The sequence below is a fragment of the Dermacentor variabilis genome, chromosome 11 (genome assembly GCF_050947875.1).
Source record: "Dermacentor variabilis isolate Ectoservices chromosome 11, ASM5094787v1, whole genome shotgun sequence".
NCBI classification, from domain to species: domain Eukaryota; kingdom Metazoa; phylum Arthropoda; class Arachnida; order Ixodida; family Ixodidae; genus Dermacentor; species Dermacentor variabilis.
Window position 1 is genome coordinate 107,390,589 of NC_134578.1, and position 25,799 is coordinate 107,416,387.

Consider the following 25,799-nt stretch of genomic DNA (forward strand, 5'->3'; position numbering starts at 1 on the left):
ATGTTGGAGAACTTGCCCAATAGTCTTCCTGGTCATTCATCTTTGAAGTGTGGAGTGGGTGTTCTGTGTAGCCCAAGTTGAATAACCACAACTCTCAGCATAGTGACCAAGAAAAAGAAAACCTGATACTTTGGTGTTAATTTTTAAATGTAGGTAAAAAGCTAAGCCCAAACCACTTCAACTACATACTTAAACATTACATCACAAATGAGACAGGTGTAAATACATACTGCAAGTTCAACTGCTTCTACCAAGTGCATTTGCAGCACACGTATGTAGTGAGCCGTCGCCTCAAGAGTGAAGAAACATGAAAAGTGTCACTGTAATCTTTCATACCTGTATGTCTCTTTAGTGAGTTACCAGTTTTTTATTTTGTGATGTGTTGGAAATAGTGTTAGAGGCGAACAAATCTCACAAATTTTAAGTTATTGTGCAGAGACTGCAAGACAACTAAAAACAATGAAGGCTTAAGCAGCATTCATCTAAAGCAAGAGGCTGGCATAATTTCCATGAGATTTGTGTCATCAGAATGTAAAAAATGCCCCATTATTTGCTCAAAAAGTACAATTTTAATAGAATACTTTTCCAAGGTTATGTATTCACATGTGCAGAAATACAGTGCTGTAAATAGTATCCTTTCTCTACTGCTTACTCATCTTTATGGCCCAAGTTCATTAAGTCACAGTTATTGTGTTTTCATAGACAATTAAGCCCTACATCACAAGTGTTTGCCAACTTGCCTGGACATCTCATTTCCGGCAGATAGTTATGGAAACCAAACTGGACCATGGAAAATGCTCAACACTACAACCATTAGAACAAGTGTTTCCCAAAGTAATGAAATCAAACCATTGACCATTACGGTGTGCCAAAGCTCATACATGGCACAAGTCATAGGAATGATCTGCAGTTTTCTGTGTCTTGTATTTGTGCATGCAAATGTTGAGTTCAACCGAGTGGCATTACAACTGTGCTCAAGACATCCATTAAAGTTTTGTCATTGTTAAGAAGGGTCTCAAGCACTTGCATTTCTTTTTTATTAACTGCATTGTAACAGGAACACAATGAACGGAAGGGAAGTGAACACACAGAGCAATGACTCTCGACTGGATTTTACTTGAAGGTGGAATAAATTATTTGAATGCATAATTCATTTCACAACCCGATTATGTCGGGCCCTCCAGATTAATTTTGACCACCAGGGGTTCTTCAATGTGCACCTAAATTTATACAAGAGCTTTTGCATTTCGCCTCCAGCTAACTGTGCCCTAGCGCATTTTGCATTCCAGCGGCAGCTTTGTCCCTAAGCCAAACTGACCTGTCCTGGCCTGACCAGTCAGAAAGCATTGAAGGATTTCGGTAAAAGCAAGCATACTATACAAAAGTTTGCCGTGAGTAAACACGTTTTATGGTATACCTTATTAATGATGATTTACCTTTACTGATAAGCAACACACAATTTTCAGATCATAGATCTTTTGCAGACATTTTCTTGTTTCCAACTTCACCTGCTTCAGAAACTTCTATGGATAAACTTGCTCAAAGCAAGTATCCCTCTAGTCTAATATATGGTAGAGTTGACTAGTGCAACCACCAAAGGGCGACACAGGTACTATGACAATTCCTTTTATTGCGATAGCCATTTACGGACACTCAAAGCACATTTACGCCATCGCCATGATGTCCGCATGAAGTCCAAGGGCGATAACATTGTCACCGCATGCTGTATGTGTGAGTGAATGCGTGTGAGCCAAGGATGGTGACTCAATCTTGCATGTGCAACAGAGGGAGGAAAGCGAGGAGCAGGCACACCGAATGCAATGACAGAAGAGAGAGGGGTGTGCATTGTACTCTGGTGGCTGCAGCGCATCACATGTCTAGGCAGGCCTAACTTGAAAGTGATCTTCAGTCGCACCGTTGGGAGGGGACGTTTTACTGCGGCGGCTGCTGCCTACGGTGTGGCCAAGTGGGCCCCGTCTTCAAAGCGAACTGCAATGAGTACAGAGTCTAGGTGCGCGGAAGGCTCAGAGCTTCGTATGCGCTATGTTCTGGACGCTTAGTTCGCATTGAAGTGAGAAATAGCATGAAGGTCAAAGGTCAATTCACTCGCTCCCTGCTACTGTGCTCCTCACTCTAACATTTTGATGGCAACTTTCCGCAGTCACCAAGTAAGATGTGTTCATGTTTGCTTGTGCACATTGTCATAGTTGGGGTCGGGCATGAAATAGATGGTAGTTGGCCCATGCCGCCATCCAACTTATCCAGGCTGAGGACGTTGTTGAAGGGAAGGACTGCTTCTCATCGAGAACGCGGAAGATGGGATTTATTTACAGTATCTACATGAGAACGCTACAGTTCATCAGTCTAACTTGACAGAAAGAGGAATGCACACTGAGGAGCCACCAATGACTTGTTAAATACACTCGGTCCTCCCTAGATCTCTAGGTAAGGGAAAAATGGCCATTCAACCTGCTACAAACTTTGAGCGTTCAAAGTCATCATAGCCAACCCGTCTTTAAGGGGGAGGGTTACACACACTTTCGCACAGGTTTCACTGACCACGCCGAGGTGAGTGGGTTCTCGGAGACATGCTGATTTTCCCCGAGCAGGCGCCTCTTCATCCCAGTGTTGACTCTGCAGACAATGGCCACCCCATCTGTATGATTTCTAAGCTGCATGAGATGGCAGCGCAAAATATCTTCCAGGAGCTCCTCGGATTTCCTCGAATATCGCCACCCCCACCACTGCGGCTGGCTATGAATATTTTGTAGGTCGGTACCCTTGCAGGCTGTTCGTAACAGCTCCTCCATGGCCCAGAAAATCTTGACTGGCCAGTGCTGATAACCGCTGGGCAGGAAGAGAATGGCTGGTGGCAAGGGGGGGATGCCTTGGCTTGCAGCGACCAGCTGTGAAATGACACCGTCCCAAAACATCCAACAAAGACAGGCAACTGCAAAACGAACCCTACAACATGGCTCTGCGCTGGGATGACATATCTTGGATCTCACTTTAGACCCGCTAGGCTTCAAAGAAAACATAAGTACAGAAACAAAAAATGCTGCATTTCGCTACTCCAATTTTTGAAGCAATTTCATGCTGACAAATTGAGGAATCATGGATGGAGTCCTGCTAAATGAGAGGGGATCTTGGCTTAACAAAATTAACAATAACAACCCTAAAATTTAGGCGGGACCCTTAAAGACAGAATTCAAATTAGCCTGTTCAAACCATCCGCATTGCTATGCAACTTTCCCTTCTTATATCTAATGGAGACGTACTCTTGGAGAGTGAGGCTCCATCGGAGCAAGTGGCCATTTTTGTGTGACGTTTGATTGAGCCACGTCAGATGACTGTGGTCGGTCTCAAAGATGAACCTCACTCCATACAAGAACACGACAACTTTCGGGCTGCCCAAGCTAAACAAGCACATTCCTTCTCTGAAGCGCTGTAGGCTTCCTCTCTTAGTTAGTTTATGGCTGGCATAGAGGATAGGATGTTCCTCATTATCATCGCCGACCTGACTAAGTACCATGCCCATACCCCTGTCACTTGCGCCGCACTGACCTATGAATTCCTTTACATAGTCTGGCGCGCGAAGCACAGGACGAGAAACCAACAGCGATTTTAAATTTTGGAAAGTGTTCTGTTTGTCCTCATCCCAGTGCACACTATTCGGTGCTCCCTTTCGGAGAGCGTCCACTAAAGGACTTCCCATTTGCAAGTAATTTGGAATGTACTGTTGATAGTACACCACAAGTCCCAAAAATGAACGAATTTCTGTTTTCGTGCGCAGCTGAGAAAAATCTCCAATCGTAGCTATTTTCAGCTCGGCTGGCTGTCTTGTGCCCTCACCGACAACATGGACCAGATAAGTAACCTGCGAACAGCCAAACTTACACTTTTCCGCCTTCATCGTTAAGCCGGCTTCCCTCAACCGTGGGAACACCTGTTTTAGGTGCGATACGTGCTGTTTCCAGCTGTCCGAAAAAATTGCTACGTCATCAAGATATGGCAAGGCGAACTCCTGCAAGTCTTTTAAGACAATATCCATTAATATAGAGAAGCTAAACAGCACTTTCTTCAGCCCGAAGCTGAGGGCAAAAAGTGCCTACAGGTGAGATAAAGGCGGCATAGCGGCTGGCACTTTCTGAAAGGGGAACTTGCCAGTATCCCTGCACGAGATATATAGTTGAAATGTATTTAGCAGCGCTAACTTTTTCGATTCGTTCTTCAATGTTGGGTATCGGGTACAGGTGATCCTAGTGATGGCATTTAACTTCCTATAATCAATACACGGATGATGGTCCTTGTTAGGGGTTTCTACCAGTATGAGTGGTGACGTGTAGTCACTCTCAGCAGGCTCAATAACTCCCAACTCTAGTATGCGCTGTATCTCTGCCTCCACAATTTCTCTCTGTCGTGGAGACACCCTGTAAGGCATTGATCTTATGGGTTCGGTTGATGTCAGCTCTATTTCATGCGCTATTAGTTCGGTTCTACCTGGCTGATTGCTGAATCTGTTGAGATATTCCCCTAACATCCCTTTTAGCTCATCTAGCTGCTTGGGTCTAAGAGTGTGGGAGCTTACCGAATGTTTACTACTTCTAGGCTGATTTCAGAGTTGGAGGTTGCCTTATACTCATTAAACTTGTTACTCATGTCATCCTGCTCTTTGATGGTACAGTTAACGACTCTGCTCCGCTCTACATACGGCTTCATCAAATTGCAGTGATATATCCTCGCCTCCTTCCTGTGACCTGGTTTACCCGAGCGCTGGCAGGCATCGCATGATCTTACAAAGTTTTCTACATCTTTGCAACAGCCAGGCCAGTAGTATTCCATAAGCAATCTTTCCTTTGATTTGTTTATGCCTAGGTGGCCAGACCACCCATTTCCATGATAGAGACCCGAAAGGTCTGTACTTAGTAGGTATGACTAACTGATCTAGAATCCTGCCCTTTCGGTCTCTGTAGTGCCGATACAACACTCCTCCTCTCTCTTGTATCGTCCCGCTGCGCCTCGCAATGCCTTCTTATCTGTGTGATGTAATTTAGCTAAGCTGTCATCCTTTTTTTGCTCGGCTGCCAGTGACTCTCTGTCCACACGTAAGGGCTGATCAAAGTTCTTTGAGGCTGGTGACAGTAACGACCCTGTCTTGCTTGCGAGTGCGTCAGCGGGCTCTTCCTCCAGGGGTGAACTTTGATACTCTAGTGATACACTCTCATTGAGCTGGTCAGCTGGCAGGCTCTCCTCAACTGTTTTTTTGTCCCTCGAGCCTAGCTCAGATTCGATTTCTAAATTTACCCATTTTGTGACTTTTGTTGGAGCAGCTTCTGCATTCTGAGTCGAAAGCATCGCGATTTTAAGAGCTTGGCCTCGCGTCAACGCCTGTATTACGCCCTCTCCCAGTTTAAGCCCTTTTTCACGCAGTAACTGATCCAACCGATTCGAAAAAATGTAAGGGCACTGCAGCGACAAAAATTTTGAAACTGCAGCCTCGGTCACGAGCTCCCCGAATGGTCCACTGATTTTGACTTTGTCCACGGGCAGACACACACTGGGTTCTTCTACAACTTGTTTAATCCATGCTACTTCTCCAGTGAAATAACCTACCATCACATAAGACGTATGGACAATGTCCATCGTGGCGGCACTGTCTCGCAGCACCCTGCATGGTTTGTCATTAACTTGCAGGTCGTGAAGATATGGGCTTGAATGCTCCATATTCTTGTCTTTTTCATCCGCGTAGGAGAAAACTACGCTAGGCTTCCCGCAGTTTAGAGTGATATGTCCCAGTTTGTGGCATTTATAGCAGCAGATTGGTCTAAAAGATTCAAATTTTCTTTTCTGCTCTTTTTGTACGGTTTCCTCGTTGGACTTCTCCTCGCTATTTTCTGAGGCCTTTTTCTCCACGTCTACAGGCTCCGGTCGTTTAGTCTGCTAACCCTTTTTGAACGGAAATGGTTTCTGCGGTCCATTTCGACCGTCCCAATTTCCGTCCTCGGCGTTCAGCTTTCTACGCGTTGCGTACTCTTCGGCTAATTCAGCTGCCCTTTCCACAGTGTATACATTTCCTCTGTCTTGCACCCACAGCTTCACAGATTGAGGTATGCTCTTGTAAAACTGCTCTAGACATGCATTCAACAATCATGTCTCTGCTCTCGTACGTATCCGCGCTTTTCAACCTTTCGACAAGGTTGGCCTTTAAGCTATATGCAAACTCTGGATATCCCTTGCTATCCTTCTTGCCTGTGCTTCTAAACCTCTGCCGAAAAGCTTCGGCTGAAAGGTGGTACTTTTTTAAAAGTCTAGCCTTGACTTTCGCATAATCATATGCATCTTCCGCACTGAGTCTGGCGATTACTTCCGCAGCTTTACACGGCCACATAAACAGCAACCGCTGTGGCCATGTACTTGGACCGAAGTTGGATCTTCTCGCAAATCCTTTCAAAATTTCCGAGGAACAAGCCTATGTCATTCCCGACCTCAAATGGCTTTAACAGCCTGCCCATGCAGTATGATTCTGCCTCACTTGATCGTTCTAGAGCCCCCTCACATCCTTGAGACCTCTCCAAACGTTTGCTATCAAGTTCAAGTTGCATTTTTCTTAACTCACTATCTTTCTCGCGTTCCTCTCTGTCCCGCTCTTCTCTCTCTGTCCCGTTTCTCTCTTTTCTTAAGAAGTTCCAACCCAATTTCAATGTCGTCCTCACTGGCCTGTTCGGAAATCAACTTCAATAATTCCCATTCGAGCATTTCCTTGCGTACCTCCAGGCCCAGTTCCTCATTAACAATCAACAAGTCGTCTCTCAACAGTGTCCTTGACTCTATGATTGCTGCTTTACTGCCTTGGTCCTGCTCGCTAAACATGCCTAGGAAAACACAACCTAGCTAACAATCAACAATCTAGCTTCCCTACTGTTCTAAACAGAACAACTACAAAATGAAGCCTAGAGAGTCAAAGAAAGAACCAAGCACTCACCGCAGACACAGCACCACGTCACAAAGTCCGTCTCGCCACTCTCAGCCAGTTGTCATGGTTGGGGTCGGGCATGAAATAGATGATAGCTGGCCCATGCCGTCGTCCAACCTATCCACGCTGAGGACGTTGTTGAAGGGAAGGAGTGCTTCTCATCGAGAATGAGGAATATGGGATTTATTTACAGCATCTACATGAGAATGCTACAGTTCATCAGTCTAACATGACAGAAAGAGGAATGCACACTGAGGAGCCACTAACAGCTCATTAAATACACTCAGTCCTCCCTAGATCCCTAGGTGAGGGAAAAATGGCCTTTCAACCTGCTACAAACTCGGTGCGTTCAAAGTCATCGTAGCCGACCCGCCTTCAAGGGGGAGGGTTACACACACTTTCGCACAAGTTTCACAGACCACGCCGAGGTGAGCGGGTTCTCGGGGACACGGTGCTTTTGCCCGAGCAGGCGCCTCTTCATTCCAGTGTTGACTGTGCAGACAATGGCCGCCCCGTATGCCCATGATTTCTAAGCTGCGTGAGACGGCAGTGCAAAATATCTTCCAGGAGCTCCCCGGATTTTCACTGCTTCAATCAACACGTGGCAGCAATAGCGAAACGACGAACAATACTTGATCCACCGACCGCGTTTAGTCATAGCGGCGGAGCTCGCTTGGGGACACGGCGTATTGTTGTTTTCCCAGAATGAGTTATCGCAGCTGGCCAGGCACCGTTCCGAGGTCTGGTTCTCCGAATATCGCCACCCCCACCGCTGCGACTGGCTGGGAATATCTGGTAGGTCGGTACCCTTGCAGGCCGTTCGTAACAACGTGTGACACCATGCTTGTTAATTTAGTTGGCAAATGTTTACAAGTTTACACGGCCGATAAAACTGCTATCCTTACTTCGTATAGCAGTCTACTAATTTGCCATCGCAATCGATGCTTCGCTTTTTGGTCAAAACTAAGACTTTTCTTCAAAACCTTTTTTTTTTTTTTTGGCCATCTGGCACTAGCCCATACTTCGACAGCTTTGAAACTTTTTCGTGAACTGGACATATTTTTCGGTAAATTTGACACAACATGCATGAAATCGTAAAACGAGCTCAAATATGTCAATTTTAGGAAAAATTCTGTCGAGTTGGCAGGTATCAAAGTGTAACAGCTGATGTGGAACCACTACTAACGAAATAAGAAGCTACGTTTACACAAAACTTTATTTGAAATTAAAGAGGAAGCCAACAAATTGCTGAAAATGTCCCCTAAGTAAAGCTTGTTACTGCTGCAGGGCCAGTTAGACTGAATGTTAACACCTTTATGGAGTGGTCATAGCCTTGAATAACACTAAATTGAGCTCGTAAAATTACCTTGAGTGGTTGGGTCAAGCCTTCAATAACAACACCTTTTTTTTTTGTCCCCGTACTCTCACAGCCCTTTTCCAGTTTCTGTGCAGCTTTGTATATGGAAGTAACTGCACAAAGTATTGCATACTGTGAGAGAGTATCCACAAATATAGGCGTGGATCTATCAATTATGCCTTGCTCCACCTCGTCTTGGCTTTTGACTTTTTGCGCCGTGTTGAAATTGGTGACCGGCAATGACCTGGACATGACAATGATAGTTTTTCTCTGCAGAATGGCAGGTTTTATGAAGAGACTTGTCTTCAAAGGTGACATGCAGCAGTCGATGCAGGCAGCAGTGACAGATGATGCTGCATCAGCGGAGCACTGCCGCAGTTTATGGACATAACAACCGCGAAGAGAAATATAACAAACGGGAAGCTTATACATGCGAACCTACGGGAGCTAAACGAAACCAGTGCTTCAGAGCATAAGAGCCAGAAAACTTTACCAGAATATATCAATGAGGTTACATTGCATTCACACAAAGCAGTAAAGAATGCGCCTGCCTCAGTGACTAATGTGTGCAGCAGCTGGGCACGAGGTCACAGGGACAATCACAGGCCACAGGGACATTTTCATAGTGGCGGAATGCCAAAACACTCATCGACCAAGCATTAAGCAGACCTTAAAGGCACACTAAACAGAAACACACTGAATCAGTTTGGACTGATAAGTATTCCTTCAAAAGTCTGTTTTGGTTAATTTGGTAATATTTAGATGAACTCTATTCAGGAAATATAAAGAAGAAAGACTACACATTCAATAGCTATGCTGCTCTGCTGCCAAGCACTGCTTCGCAGGTTACACACCCGGCTGCCACAGTTAGATCCTGAATGGTAAGAGCTAAGGTCGGGGCTTGTTGGTTGCACATGTTGAATAATTGCAGCGCACTACTGTGAAGTAAGATGCTCGGACACAATGGAAGGACGAAGACAATAATGGACAAGAGTGAACAAGGCGGGAAGCAAAAACACTCGTACACAGATTTACACACACGCTAAATAACCAGAGAGAGCCAAGGCAGGAGTTTGTGCTGGCTGTCTTTCAGCAAAGCAAACCTGGTCAAGGTGGTATACAGTTGAACCTGATAACAATGTCAATTTTAACACTGTAATGGTTTTAACTATAAGAAGCTGCTGCAACGTCAATTTGGTACGATTTATAGGGTGAAATAATCCGCTTACTACAATGCCCCCATGCTGCATTGTGGGTTACAACGACGAAGTCTGGCTGCTGGGTGCCCGTACCAGAAGGTAATGAAATGGAAAATCCTTGAAAAGAAAAGGAGAAATTCAAGCCGTTGCATCCTCATGTGCCAATCCAATGGCCACCACATGCTCATACAGTAGAACCTGTTTTCCAGCCTTCCCCACATCGCCAGCCTCGCGCCCCTCTCTCCCGTCACTCCTCCACTCCTCTAAACACGAATGGGCCATGCCCATAGTGCATGTACTGTGCTCCAAGGACCGGAGAAATACCATCTGTATTTCCGGAAAGCTAGTGAAAAGGCAAACGGTAAGACAAAAAGAAACTCAGAAAATCAAGGGGACGTTTAAAGCCAACAAAAGAGTGAGGGTCCACTGAAAGCTCAAGAGGCCTGCCAGTAAACATTAAATTAGGCATCTCGGTGCTCATACTGTGACCAGAGAGAGTACATGTACGTATGTAAAGTAAGGAATATGTGCCCTGTCACAGTGGCACCTTTCCCCGTTTTGTACGCTTCACCGCATACCATCACTTTGTTGCGGGAAAGCTAACTTTATAGGTACATACTGACAAGTGAATCAACGGCACGTTTCGGTTTTCTTTTTTTGCCTTTTGTTTGATTCAACCCACTGAATAATTCCACCAGTTTCGTCAGTCCCGTCAGCATCAAATTACCGGAAGTCAATGGTACATGTGCACTTCAGCAATCAGGCAAACAGATGTTCGGCAGTACCATTCCATCACATCTGCAGTTCACATGTTGGAATTGCAGAACCGAAGCTGGCAGCTATAGTACTGAAACAATCAAAATTATATTACAGCATCTAACATACTAAAGTAGCTCAAAGGCTGACAGATGCCGAAATAATGGGGGAGAATCCAGATTAATTTCAACTGTTGTTCTTTTAACATGTACCTAAATTTAAGCAAACAAGAAATTTTGCATTTAGCCCTAATTGGAACGCAGCCTGAACCAACTGAACCTGCGAGCAGTGGAGCACCATAGCCAATAAAGGGTGTAGTACTCAGACAACAAGTTTTTTTTTTTTTTAGGGACTCTCTGCCTTGCACTAAATTTAAAAAATGAGTCTTGTTTAATCGCCTAGTATAGTCACCCTACTGTTGCTGTATCTTTTAGTAGTAAAGTACATTTATAAGTAACTTTATAAATGAAGAATCAAAATTACCTGGATCCCACGTGGTGTGGAAAATAGTTTAGGTGAAACTTTTTTGCAAGAAACAATTGCTTTCGGTTAGTGACCACTTGCAAAGAAGGCTTCGTTTCATGAGTTGAAGTGCCTACGAGGATTCAAACTGCGGAGCCACAGGTTGCCAGTCTAATGGTACATTTGGCTGGTCCCTACCGAGCTCTGACTCGGACTGCAACGATGTGGAGCCCACTCTCCATCGAAGCCCGAGAAAGCAGGACTAAGCCAAACAGGTGGAACCCCGTTCATACGTTTTTCACCGGACCGGGGAAAACAAATGTAACAGCCGGGAAAAGGCGATTGTTTTGAAGAAATTAAATTGGAAGTCGCTGCAGTCAAGTCGGACAACATTGAAATAAGAAAGGAAAACAGTTGCCTGTCAAAAGAGCTGAAGAATGTTAGACAAGAGCTGATTGCTGTTGCACAACACAGTCGTAATATTAACCTGGAAATCAAGGTGTTCCAAGTAAGGCTGGAGAGAACCTCGGTACCACACTGCAAGCCATCTCTAGCAGCTTGACTGTGGAAATTAAAGACTCAGACATTGATGTGATACACCGCGTTCCTACAAAGAATAATACAACTGCACCAAACATCATTGTCAAGCTTGCTTCTCGAAATATTAGGGACACAATTCTGAAAAAGGTAAAAAAACAAAGAATTAACACGAGTTACCTGGGTTTTGATTGCGAAGTCACCCCGATCTTTATAAATGAACATTTGTGCCATGCAAATAAAGTTATTTTGGGTCTTGCACTGAAAGCAAAACGAGAAAAAGGCTGGAAATTTACATGGGTATCGGACGGAAAAATTCTAATGAGCAAATCTGAAAACTCACATTAGTCAATATCACAAGCACTGAAGATTTTGCTCAAATTGTATAAGCACTTGGAATTAGCAGCCCTGGTAACGACGTTATTTGGTTTTAATGGCTTATAACCTTGACGAACTTGAAGACTTACATCGTAAGCAAGATAATTTTTCACTTTTGCACTGCAATGTACGCAGTATCGGAAAAAACTTTGATAGCCTATCAGCATACTTATCGCAGCATACATTTAATTATGACATTATAGCTATAACAGAAACATGGCTAAAAACGGGTGAAACACTCCAGCTACCGGGAAATGTTACAGTGTCGCAACCACGACTGGGGACAACCCGAGGTGGAGGGGTGGCACTATTTATTAAAAGTGACATTAAATATGTTACGCTCCCTGAAAGGTCGATCTGTCAGTCACATGCTGAAATTCTATTTGTTCAATTGAAATGCCGTGTCAAAGTAGGAGTCGTGTACTGGCCTCCTTCTTCAAACATGAATGATTTTGTTGCAAGCATGGAGAAAATATTGGTACCCCTTATTTCCACAGATGACACTATAGTCGTTTGCGGAGATTTTAATATTGACCTTTTAAAACAGAATTGTTATGATTACATGTTCTTACTTGAATAACTCAATCTAAATATGTCATTTCTTCTCCGACACGTATTACAAACCACACCGAAACTCTTATTGAACACATCTTGTGTAATTTTGAATTTAATGTATCAGCTGGTGTTTACGATATTGCCATTGCAGATCACAACCCCACGTTTCTCTTCTTACCTCGTAAATACATGTCCTCCTTGTGTAATACACGCCATAGAAGATCTTCCTTTATAAATTATGCAGAAGTACAACGACTGCTCCAATGCATAGACTTTAAGAAAGTATTTGATTTGTGTGATGTTCATACTCAATGCGAAAATTTTATTCAATGCATCTGCAATGCCATTAAGCAATCTACAAGGGTATATGTGCGCCACAATTATGAGCGACCAGTGTGTCCTTGGATAAGCAACACTATACTGGAAACATAAAGCAGAAAGACTCTTTTTACCGTAAATGGAAGCGCAACAAATCAAATTCATATTACAGGGAGAGCTTTAGATACTTTAGAAATATCTCAGTTAGTATGATTAGAAAATTGAAAAAGCAATACTATACTAACCTTATTAAGAACGAGAGTGGTAATACGAAAAGGATATGGGAAATCATAAAAGAAGTTAAAGGAAAAAGCAAAACACAGTGCATTCAACCTGATAAACCATCGAAACAAGTAGCTAATGATTTTAACTATTATTTTGCTAACATAGGAACGAATTTGGCTAATCAGATTTTGCCTTGTAATCCCGTACCTGCCCTACCTAGAATAGTTGACAACGACTTTCAGCTTGAAAAAATAACTCCATGATGAACTTATATCAACGATAAATCAACTGCATCTAAAGAAAGCGGCTGGTCATGATGGTATATCCACTAGGATTTCAAAAGATAATATAGACATTCTCTGCAGTCCCATATGCAATGTATTCAATCTAGCGTTAGCTTCCAGCTCATATCCAGATATATTAAAAACAGCCAAAGTCGTTCCCGTATACAAGTCCGGAGATTCGAACCAACCAGAGCATTATAGGCCAATTTCTGTTCTGAGTGTGATAAACTCTGTTTTTGAAAAACTAATTTCCAAGAGATTGAAGCAATTTCTAACTGAAAACAATTTAATTTGTCCGCAGCAGCATGGTTTTGTTCCCTTCAGATCGACATCAACAGCAGTCCTAACACTTTCGCAATTAATAAATTCTGCACTTCATCATAATAAAATAATTGTAGGAATATTTTTGGATATAAAGAAGGCATTTGATATCGTTTCTCACTCTATACTATTGCAAAAACTTGAATCTTATGGCGTCACAAAGGACTACCTAAAATTTTTTTCCAGCTATTTATCCTCACGGAAACAAATGGTAGTAAGGGTGATTCTTATTCTACATACAGCACAGTCACCAGCGGAGTCCCACAAGGTTCAGTGCTCGGTCCTGTGTTATTCTAATTCTACATTAATGACCTCCCTAGTGCTCTTCAGAATTCAAATGTTCTAATGTACCCTATGCAGATGACACAGCTTTATTATTCACAGGAGACACACTTTCTGCACTGCAAACGCATGTGAAGTCCGAGTTATAAAAAATTTCTTCATGGTTCTCAGAAAACAAATTGACTTTAAATAGCAATAAGACAAAATATATGGTTCTTCAATTGAGGAGAAACAATGCTGACACCAGTCAAATAAATATCACGTTAAATAAAAGCCCCATCCAAGAAGTTGATTCGTCTAAATATCTGGGCGTCATATTTAACCAGTATATACATTGGGAAGCACATATTCATAATGTATGCAAGAAGGTCGCATATGGTTGTTACTCCCTAATTAAAGCAAAGCAACATTTCCCCCACGAAGTACTCAAATCCCTTTACTGTGAGTTTTGCCATAGCCATATTAGTTATTGTTTAGAATCATGGGGCGTGACTTACATGACATACTTACAACCTTTATAAAAACTACAGAAAAGGGCCCTGAAAATAATTAGCGCTTCAAATTATACCAATGATACATTAAATGATGTTTTTCAAACATGTGTTATCCACTAATGCACTATGTAATCATAAGATCTCAATTTCAGTTAATAATATTTTATGCACTAACTTTCCTATTCCTCGAAACATCTTTTCATTTCCAACTCGCAGTATAAGACATGCTTTAAAAGGTAACCTCAACTTACCAAAGTGTTACAATGTATACGGCGAAAGGTTAATTAAATTCAGTGGCGCAAAAATGTGGAATATTTTACCCCTAGAAGTTAAAACCGCACGTAATTTCAAGCAATGTAGCAAATTCTTTTTTCTTGATAACCAGAATCTCTACTTTAACTTACTTGAATTCATTATGTACGAGTATATTCAGAATGTTTCTCGTCTGTATAACTCATGACATGTTCCGGAATACAGTGCTGTTAACAACTGTGCCTGACCTGTCTTTTGTAATTTGTCACTGGACCGCAAACTAGCCTTCCCTGGCTATCGGTCCAGATATCTGTATAACCATGATTATGTAAAGAAAAATAAAGCACTTGCACTTGCAAAAAAAAACAGTGAGGAAAGCTCCGAAAATGAATGAAAAAAGTGCAGCTTCAACAATAGAAAATTTATTTCCACAGAGTGCGCTCAGGACTTGAAAAAGTCCAGAATGGTGGCTTGCCGTTTCTTTTGGTCGCTGGAAGTCACCACACGTTTCTCAATAGCCTGGAAGGCCACATTGCTGTCAACATCGCTGTGAGGTGCGATGTACCTGCGGAGGAGGTCCAGAGCCGCGACAGTTTCTCCAAGGCTAGGATTTCGCAACTTCCCCGCATTATGCGGCTCGTGCTCCTCGTCGTCATCGCAGTCTGCGGCTACACTCGCGACCGAGTTCTCAACGATCTCGGCGATGCTCCGACACTCTGACGTCCCGACAACAGCATCCACGGCAACATGGTCATCGTATGTGACTCCCACGGCACCCAGCGCATTCATTGCTTCAGCTAGCTCTTCTTCACAAGAGGCAATTTGCAACTCTTCAGCTTCCATCTCGCCGTCCAAGTGAAAGCCACACCACGCGAATCAGTGCTGCGCAGTTGATGCACTCACTGCAGTCCACACTGAAGTGACGTAGTGCATAGTGCACAGCGTCAAGCCCTGAAATAGTCGTAGGCTGCTGTCCACGATCAATATGTGCGAGCAAACGCTTGACAATGCACTTTCTGTAAGAATGCTTCAAGTTTTTTATGACGCCGGCATCCAACGGCTGCAAATGGCTTGTCGTATTTGGTGGTAAAAACACAAGCTCTAGGTTCCGAAGAAACGGCGGGTCTCTCGGTTGGGCAGCACAATTGTCCAGAAATAGGATGACACTCCTGCACTGGGCAGCCATCTTGTTGTCAAAGTACCGAAGAAATTCTTCGAACAAAGAACACGTCATCCATGCACGACTGTTGCTTGTGAGAGAATTTTTCACGAATGGCCACCTAGTGGCGGCCTCTCGAACTGGCGTCCGGCTTCTTGCAGCCAGTTCCATAGCCAAGCCCGGCCAAGCCTGGCCAAAACTCGTCAAAAGCCAAAATGGCGGTTGGAGCGCATTGCTTACTTTAGCCCAGGCGGGTTCGGGGTGCTAAGTTTCGATGTATCATGCGGGAATGTTTTCACAGCTTACGTAACAGCGGGGTTTCTTATAAATTGGATCCTATGGAAGCTATGCTGGGACTAGATGAAAACGACGTAGCAGCCGGGAAAACGCAGAAGTGAGGAACGTAACAACAGGGTTTTACTGTAGTTGTTAACCAGAGCAATTGGAGGCTGGAAATGGAAACACAGCATGTTTCTGTCATTAACAAAGGCACATAGGTGCCGAGGCATGCCGCCGTAGCTGACGTCGTGCCAACAATGAAAGCTGCAGAAGCCATGTAACCAGAACTCTGTCAGATCTCGATCGTGCTTGCAGGTTGAAAGTGAGAGCGTCTCTGAACACTTCGAAAGAACCAGCCAAATGTGTTTTGGGTGGTTGTTTTTGACCAGCCAAATATGAATTACGCTTTGCCAGAGAACTCTGGAGCGCTAAAATATGGCCAGCCGAATGTACCATTACAGTCGAACCCGGCTATATCGAACTCGCAAAAAAACGCCTATCAGTTCGATATAGAGCATAATTCGATATAAGCCTGCTAAATAATTGGATGTCATAAAAGCACATACCATTTATAAAATCACTTTATTGATTAAACTAGCTTAGTTTCGCACGAAATAGTCCTGCATTTTCTCCTGCTTTCGCAATTTCGCTGCCTGCGACGCACGCACTTTTCCACATTAAGGAGTCGGAGCAGCTGAGGTCGCAACTTTCCGCATTCGCGCAGAAGCACCGGACTATTGCGACCGCACCAATCATTTCGGAGGATGTGGGACCGTCGTTGCTTTCCTCATTGTGCCCACTTTCGCTTGTGCTCGGTACGATGTCGGCAATGTAGTCTTCGTTTTTGGGCTCTCCCGTGGTCGCGACACATCATTTGCGCTCACAAACTCATCCACCGTTGATTCGTCAACAGCTTCCGCACATTCTGACAGTTCGCTCCAAACTTCGGCAACACTGGCAACGGCGTCGTCGCATTCATCAAAATTTACAGTCATCACCGAGCACGCGGAAGTCGGCACGGCTGAAGCAATTTCAGATTAACCACTCGTACACGGCCATGCGTACGGGTCGGGCGCCACGGGCACCGGGTCGCGAGTTTGGACGCTTTAGCCCTAATCTCCCCCTTATTCTTCAAGATCTTGCCGAGAGTGCTCCTTGGAATCTTGTGCTTTGCGGGGACATCCGACTTCTCACCGCGTTCGACACGATTTATGATTGCGAGCTTCACGACGAAAGGCAAATTATGCCGCTTCATCACGGCAACACTGCGGGAGAAGGCCTACAAGGCGCACGCAAAAACAGCGAGACAACTCGCACTTTCGCCATCTTGCACGACGAGGGCACAAGAGCATCTGATTGGCTGTCTGAGCAAGCGCTGTGGGCGGGCCAGGATCATTTTTTGCAGGGGGGGTGCCGACGGCTCGTCGGAGGCAGCGCGGTCGGGCGCGGTCACGGTAGGGAGAGCGGTTGGATGGAGCCGCGCAGCCGGGTTTTCCCCGCCACCGCGAGGGAAAGCCAACTTCTGGGGGCACTTTCCGCCGCTTGACGTTCGATATATCGGGTGTCGCTGCTATTTTTGTTCGATGTAAGCGTAATTTTTGCGATATATACTCATTGTAACTATATCGTGTCCAGAAATTGTTCGATATATAGAATAATTCGATGTAAACGGGTTCGATATAGTCGGGTTCGACTGTACAATTTAATTCTCAGGCAGTCTACTAATGTTTCTGGTAGTGAAGTATACTGAGCCTGGAGCGCGTGCTTGCACCGACGGCTGCTACAATTGGCCAGAGACCACTCAATTTCACCTCTCTAGTGGAAGGCAAAGCCATTGGCAACTCCTCTTTCAACCAGGACATTGTTGCCTCAGTTGTACCGGGTGCTGTGGTTAAGCTTTCTTCCCCTGAAAGGACACTGCTTCCAAGCATATGCAAATGTTTACTTCGACTGACAGCGCTTGAAACAGTGCAAAACTTATTGCACACATTATTGTGGGCGAACTTCTGCACTTGCGCTCAACTTGTCACAGATTCATAACAGCGTGTCAACCCCATTCCAATTGACTTACGGAACATCTGAACCATACACTCACAGACATGTCTTTTATGTACGTCTCCTATGATCACCTCAACTGAAACACTGCTTGGCCGTGACCCGCTCCTTCAACTCAACACATTACCCCCTTCTGATGTGATCTCGAGTACTCCCCAAACACGTGATGCCCTTGCCCATGCTGACATCCTGCAATAGCCTGCAATTTTCTGTCTGTCTACCAGGTTGCTCAAAAGTCCAGTTACAACCACCTCCACTGGGATGTGAACTTCAAGCCTGTATTCCTTGTCCTGCTCTGGACACCTTCTCATCGTGTAGGCCTGCGTAAAAAGCCCCTTTTGCACTACCACGGCGCATATAACAACCTTGCTCAGGACACCAGAGCCACAACACAACAGTTTTGCACATACCACGAAAACGTGCGAGAAATTGTGGATGGGACTCACGTGGGGAGCTCGGATATCAGCGGTCCTTTCCTGTCCTGTATGCAGTGGTCAGGCATGGTGCCCATGTAGAGCTTGTTCTTCAGCACCACATAGTTCTCTGCGCAGGACCAAAACATAATGTCACGCTGCAACTGGCATCCAGTTCATCAGAGAGCAGCACTGTACATTTTCAACCCCTTAACACTTTCAACACAGGCAACAAGCCTGCCCTTTCAATTTTCATCAAACCACCTAGTCCATGAATTAGGCTCATCAAGGAGTTTCGTTTCGTCCGAGTAGTGCTGAATATAATGGCATTGGCACTCCTGCCAACTTGCGAGTTACAAAATTATGAAAAATAGCGCCGACACAAGGATGGGGCGGGGGGTAGCACACATACCTTTTAGTTAGCCCTAAGCACATGCTTCTTGTGTGATACATACTCATTTTATTAACCCGTTACACTCGCAGTTAACATGCAGAGGTAGTGCACAAGCGGCAAGACACTTGGAACACAGACTAGCAACACAGTGTTTATAGATCACAGTGACTTTGCTATTGCAAATTAGGCTTCAATTAGGAACTTGTCTCAATAAATTGTCTCAACCAACCGCCTCTCTGTAATATGGCATCTTGGGCTGCCATGAATAGAGGCGCATACATAGCATCCCAATTTATTTTGGTAGGCGTCTCTTTCCAATACTGCACCACCCCAACTTATGTTTAAACCCTAGTTTTTCATAAAACATGCTGCGATATTAATAAACTTGTAGAACGAGCCCAAACTGACAAATTTTGGAAAATATTTGGGAGGGTTGGCAGACACGTAATGGGTTATCTATTTCTTGATGGAAACAGACCTACTGAAAACTTCTGCATTCAATACAGGTAAACTAGATTTGAAAGGGCCGACGCTACTCACAAGAAAAAAATTGCAGAGTGATGTTCACTAATTAACAAAACTTCACTAGAAACAGTGTAAATTATTAAGTTTAGAAAGCGTGTACCGATTTTGGAATTGAAGCCGGACAATAACGTAATGAAATCCATTTAGCAGAAATCATGCGCTTGGCATTAGTTTCGAGAAATACACCTCCAAAGTTGACAGCAAAATGCACTTATGTTCCTTTATCAATTATCAGATTTCTAAGCACACCATATTCCACAGTGCCAATGAGTGTTAGCTGTAGCATCAATGCATTTTGCCAGTTTTTGAGGACATGTTAATTTTTATTATTTCTGTAAAGTGTGTTTAGTTAAAATTCATCCCTTTGCAATGTACCTAACAATAGTGTCTACTTCTTTAACTAATCCAGATGATAAGAGAAAAAAAGGAAGGAAGGGAGGTTAACAAGGGCTGTGTGATGCACCTATGCATCAATTTACCACAGGAGGTCCTTAGTGAGCTTGTTTTTATTGAAAAATAGATCACACTGTAGCTACTCAAACACACAGCTACACCGCAACAACACACATTAAACAATGAGAAAAAGAAGCACTTCTAGGGTGAAATAAAAAGAATGCATTGTAAATAATCAGGCAGGTCACATGCCCAACAGTAAAACTGTACAAGTTTACAAGGAGTCAATCGAAGACGCACGGAAAGCAAGATGCGTACCATATTTACTTGTGTTAATGCCTGTGCTTTTCTTTTTAATTTTTTACAGGGAGCATGCCTTACAGAAGGCAAGCTCATGGCTACCCACTGAAGCCTCAAACTGTGCTCAGGCTGGTCAAAATAATGCAACCATTGGCAACTGAACATGAAACTCATTGTCAATAGTGTCGGACCATTGTGGGAAAAACTTGGCAGACAAAAACAGCTTTTACTTGGAAAAGCAGCACCGATGAATAGGATACACAGTGACACTTCAAAAAGCTTTTGCTGCATATCTTATTAAAAAAAAAATTGTATACAGGCACTTTAGTCTGAATAAGGTAGCTTTTAACTTTTGCTTCTGTTGGCCACACTGATATCCAATAAATGCTATAGTCTCTAAAAAAAAGGCGAGAAACACTTAGGCAAACAAACTGCCCCAAGGAGTTTTTCAACTGCAAGAGTGAACAGAAGTCACAGTTCTAATCCTCGTCCCATAAAGAAAAACAACCCCAGAGAAATACAGTCTGATTGCCTGATACAGAAATACTGCCACAGCTTTCTCAGATTACTGCACCAACTCCCCATGAGCAAACACTCTAATGAATTTCAAAAGTGTGCATTCCCAACTGGTTAAATTAGTACTAAGGCTATTCAAATAGTTGTTTCCAAATCGAATTAAGCAAAAGTATTAGAGAAGAGTAACCTCTGAATATTGAACCAAATAATGAATACAGTAAACGTCCATTAATTCAGCTTTTCGGTTACTTCGATCCCGACCGAAGGTTCTGGCTGGCGCCCGTGCCTTTCTATGGGCCAAAACATTAGTTATTTCAATCCAAAAACTGACATTTGCTGGATAATCTGAAATTGACCAGTCAGCACACACGTGCCTGATCCCTATGGTGACCCACATAATGACCCCCTTAGTGGCAGTATCTGTCTTAGTGGAGCTTAGGGAACAAAGAATGCAATGAACACATATCTTCTGCTGTTGAAAACGCATATTTTTGACTCGCCCTAGGATTATTTTCATGCAATAATGGTAGCTCACAATGTCTGATTACTTTATTTACCTGCTTCTAATGCATGCCTCTTGTTTCGCAAGTACATTGGGCAGAAAATTGTCTGCGCAGTGCAATCGGTCACTAAACTAAAACCCCCTTTGCGACATTTGTAGGGTTTACCGCATACCACGGCTGCATTATGGCAAAGCTGAGCTTAACAAACCATGCTGCGAAGCCGACTTCAGGGAACCGACCACCATTATAAAAACTTGGGTGGACGTTAGATTTCTACTTTAGTACTTTTAATGTCAATTATACAATAGTGTTCTCGTAAATATAAAAAAACTGTTCAAAGTCTATGACGCCACAAAGTTGACACACGACTGATTTTTGTGCAGAAGTTAGAAAAAGGAAGTTTGCTTTACCACTACAGTAATCGACCCTTTCAAGACAAGGAAACAACTTTGAGGAAATGAGGAAATACTAGATCAGTACAAAGTATTTAGTGTCAATGAGTTAGTGGCTAAGGGTATAAAAAGTTATTTTTCTGTTATGCAGCTCTGCTCTGCATAACAAAGACATAACGTCATACATAAATACTGCACATATAATGCGAGCTCAAAGGCCCCTCTAAAACACACCGATATGTTTATGGAATGAAAAGTTATATTTACCAAATTATTTCACATACTTTATTTTCTTTTATTTAGCCAAGTCTAGTTCATTAATAGGGGCATGCAAATAATTTTCAATTCGAAGTGAATTCAAATAATGAAAGCCAAATGCAAATCAAATTAAATATCTTTCAGACACGGCACCTGGCTGACGAACAGAATGCCGAAGCCACCGCTACTGCTTTTGCAGGCAAGTGCTATGGACAATATAGTTGTTTATCGTAGCGACAACCGCTTTCTGATAGTCTTGCCATGCCCTCGGAAGTGTTGTGATATTTTGTATGACTGCTGGTCAATGCTTCTTTTGTTGCTTATGGCGGGAGATGTTGAGGAGAATCCCGGACCCAAGGTAAATGAAATGCTAGAAGAAATTATTCGGAATCAGACTGCATTCGCTCATAAGATGGATGACATTAAAAGTGAAATTGTCACACTGAGCGAAAAGATAGACAGGATACAGAGCCTCTTTGATGCTGTCGATACAATGAACAGCAGGATTGGGAATTCAGAAAGTATTGTTCAAGAACAGGCTGCAAAGTTAGTCAATTATGAGAACAGAAGCCGGCATAATAATTTGTTAGTTTTTGGCGTCACTGAAATGAGGACTGACTATGGTGTAGAAACAGAGTCAAAACTAAAAGAACTTGTTCTGGAGAATATATTTAAAAAAACTATGGGTGTACAGGTTCATACAGTTGAGCGAATTCATCGCCTTTGTAAACCCCAAACAACAAAATGTAGACCAGTTATTCTTAAGTTTTACGATATCAGAGAAAAGGAAAGCTTGCTGAAAAAAGGTGCAAAACTAAAGGGTACTGTTTGGCGTATTAGCTCTGACTATGCCAAAGAAACATTAGATATACGCAGAAAACTATGGGAAAGCGAAGCCGCAGACAGGGCCCAGAAAGCAAAGATCCTGCTCGTTCATGATAAACTTTGCATAAACGATGATACATGCTTTTGGGATCACAACCGCAATGAACGCTGCCTGCTGTCTAAAAGCTTAGGGCATAGGGCTGATAACAGAAAACAGCACAGGTCAGATTGGCCAGGCGGCACTGATGAACCTGATACCATAGGCAACACCTCGGGCTCATCATCACAGATATAGCTATGCATTTAAAGTTTGAATGTGCGAAGTATTGTAAATAAGACTGCACAGTTAGAATATCTGCTCCTTTCACAAAGCCCACATATTGCGGTAATAACAGAAACGTGGTTGCATAAAAATATACCTGACAACTGTATTGTTCCTCCCGGCTATAGAATGTTTAGGAAAGACAGGGACACATGTGGTGGGGGCGTTGGCATCAAACTCTGTATCTGCTGTATTGATTGATTGTGATCTTGCTGAAACGGTTTGGTGCAAGATTACATTTCATGGTATTGCCTACATCGTTGGAGCAGTGTATCACGCACCTTCTGCCTCGCCTGGATTGCTGGAAGACCTAAACACTTTCCTACGTGCAAATGTCAAAGCAGATGCGAGATTAATAATGACCGGTGATTTTAATCTTCATCACACAGATTGGCAAAACCCATGTACTGTTGGCTCCGATTCATCTAGAGTAGAGAAGCTATTGTAACTTATGTTCATATATATAATCTAAACCAAATTGTACAAGAACACACGAGTAACGGCCACATCGCGGTCATTGTTGGACCTGGTGTTTTGTGTCAGATAAAATAGGTGCTTATATTGTTAACGTTGCGAATGGTATCTCTGACAACAAGATGATTATTGTTACAATCACAGTGGGAACAAGTGTTGGTTTCAGGCCCTACATCCCTGTACGCATTAAGGATTATGGACGTGCGGATGATGTTTCCATCCTTGACTACCTGGATTCTGCATTTGCTGACTTTGAAATTGATTTCCATACTAAAACAGTAAAAGAGTTGTGGCAGAACTTTAAGGTAATTGTACAACACTGCGAGGACACCTATATCCCTAAATGCGTAAAGAAGACAAAGCACCGAAGCCCCTGAATAACCAGGAGCATAATTTATATGAAAATAAAAATAAAAAGGCTATGTAAAAGCAAAAATAAATCTACTCAGGTTTCGCGACTTCGATCTGAGTTGAAGCTAGCCCTGCATGATTCTAAAAAAAGATTCTTCAGTTACACGCTTAGCCACTTCCTCAGAACATCACCGCAAAAGTTTTGGCGATACTTCAGTGATAGAAAGGAAGAGGTACAGGAAATCATGAAAGAAGATCCAGTTCTGATAAAGAGAAAAGATATTGTAGAACACTTTAATCACTTCTTTCAGTCCGTGTTCACCACGAACGATGATGACGTCGATGTTAGTTCACAAAGCACAGAGCCTAGCCAAACGGATGACATCATAATTACACAGGAGGGCGTATTTCAGCAGCTCTTGAATTTAGATGCAAAAGAAGCGTATGGACCAGATGACATAGCGACCCAGTTTCTTCAAAGATATGCTGAATGGGCGTCGCGTTACTTGACATTTATATTTCAAAATTCATTGCAAACTCATTCTGTACCCCAAGATTGGCACAGTGCAATAGTTATTCCGGTGTTTAAAGGTGGCAATCGAACAATAGTGAATTAACAGCCTAAATCTTTTACATCCATTTCTTGTAAACTTTTGGAGCGCATAATAGCTAAGCATATCATTCCCCATTTAGAAAATAATTCTTTACATTACCTATATTAGCATGGTTTCAGAACAGGCCTCTCTACTACCACACAACTCATAGAGACAATTCCTGATTTCGCAATGGCGATTTATGCCAGAGAGCAGATTGACATAATCGCCATAGATTTTGCCAAGGCTTTCAACAAGGTGCCACAATAGGAAAACAACAGAATGCGTCTTGAGCCTTTGGAGCACCACCAGCTCCACGCGCCGGCGTCTCGTGTTGCAGTGATCTGTACAACGCTTTGCGTTATAGAGATATCAAGAGTAGTTGAGTCCGTCAAATTTTTTTTAGTTTCTTCGAATTGTATGTTTTCCCAGCTACTACATTTTTTCTCGAATTTTTTTTTTCCGGAACGTATGAATGAGGTTCTACTGTACTCGACTGTAATGAGTTTTTTTTCATGATTTTCGTTGCTTGAACTCGACCCTAGCGTTACATTCGAATAACAGCAAAATTATACATTTTAAAACAGGTATTCTAAATTTTGCAGTTTTTCAATGTTATGCTGGCAACCTGCACCTTCTGTACGTCTTGATTCAATCCATGGACAAGTCGACTAAAGTCAAAACTATTTTATTGGAATTGACACCATTTTAGTTGTGCTTGTGAATGGTGCTACGGTTACAATGCTGCAATACCCTGCAGCCTTTTTCACTTCGACTATGTTCATTTGCAACGTTATGGTGACGTAGAGTGTTCAATATGATGGCTGCTTCAAAAGAGAAGTAATTTTGATGGCCGAAGAGCTGGGGAACCCCGCTGTGGCTCAGCAGCTTGATGTCATAAGTCGAGAATTCTCGTATGGTAGCAGCAATGGGAGAGCCCTTTGAAAATAAGCGGCCGTTTGGAAGGGCCGCATCCAGGTCTGGTACTGTCCCCGAATGAAATGGTTTTACGGTCTTTTAAGAAGTACTTAATCTCATACAAGCTCGACAGCATGGATGACTTCATTTTTGGGCGATCACTTTCGGAAATAGTTTCACTTTCGCAAGATTTGGCTCGTTTCGGCACCAAACCCCTCAAAGTATATGGACGACAATGAGCTTGGCACAGTGCTAGGAACACTTGTCTGGGACACTTTCAACGCCGAGTCACGCAAGTTTTCATGAAAGTGAAACTACAGTCAAACCTGGATATACCGAACAGCGCAGTGATTGCGAAATAGTTCGACATAGCCAGAATTCGATATATAAAATTGTGTAAAAAAGAACACTTGTGCATATCAATCACAGAACCACGGGCGCGATCAGGGATCAGTCAGGAGCGTGCGTTCGATTGTGCCGCACGCCATTATCGTAGGCCGTGCCTATCTCGTCAGCCGCATGAAGTCGGCGCGGTCTAGGCCAATCGCATGCGGCGCAACCGAACGCGTGCTCCAAACAACAATCCCCGATCGCGCCCCGATCATGGCACAGTGAATACTCACTTGAAGCTTCACATAAAGCATTTATTTGGCTGAAAGTACTCTAGCAGCTTCTTATTGGCAGCCGCATGCTTAAACACGGAGAGCCTCAACATAGTCTAAAAGATCCGCAAGCG

At 43.3% G+C, this 25,799-nt stretch overlaps 1 protein-coding gene across 1 annotated transcript in view; it reads right to left on the minus strand.

Annotated features, from left to right (window-relative positions):
• LOC142564006 (PIH1 domain-containing protein 1-like) overlaps positions 1-25,799 on the minus strand; it is an 88,322-nt gene that overhangs the window by 43,659 nt on the left and 18,864 nt on the right. Inside the window, exon 5 of the mRNA XM_075674808.1 lies at positions 18,333-18,429. Coding sequence (XP_075530923.1) covers positions 18,333-18,429 — 97 coding nt within the window. The remainder of the gene's footprint in view (positions 1-18,332; positions 18,430-25,799) is intronic.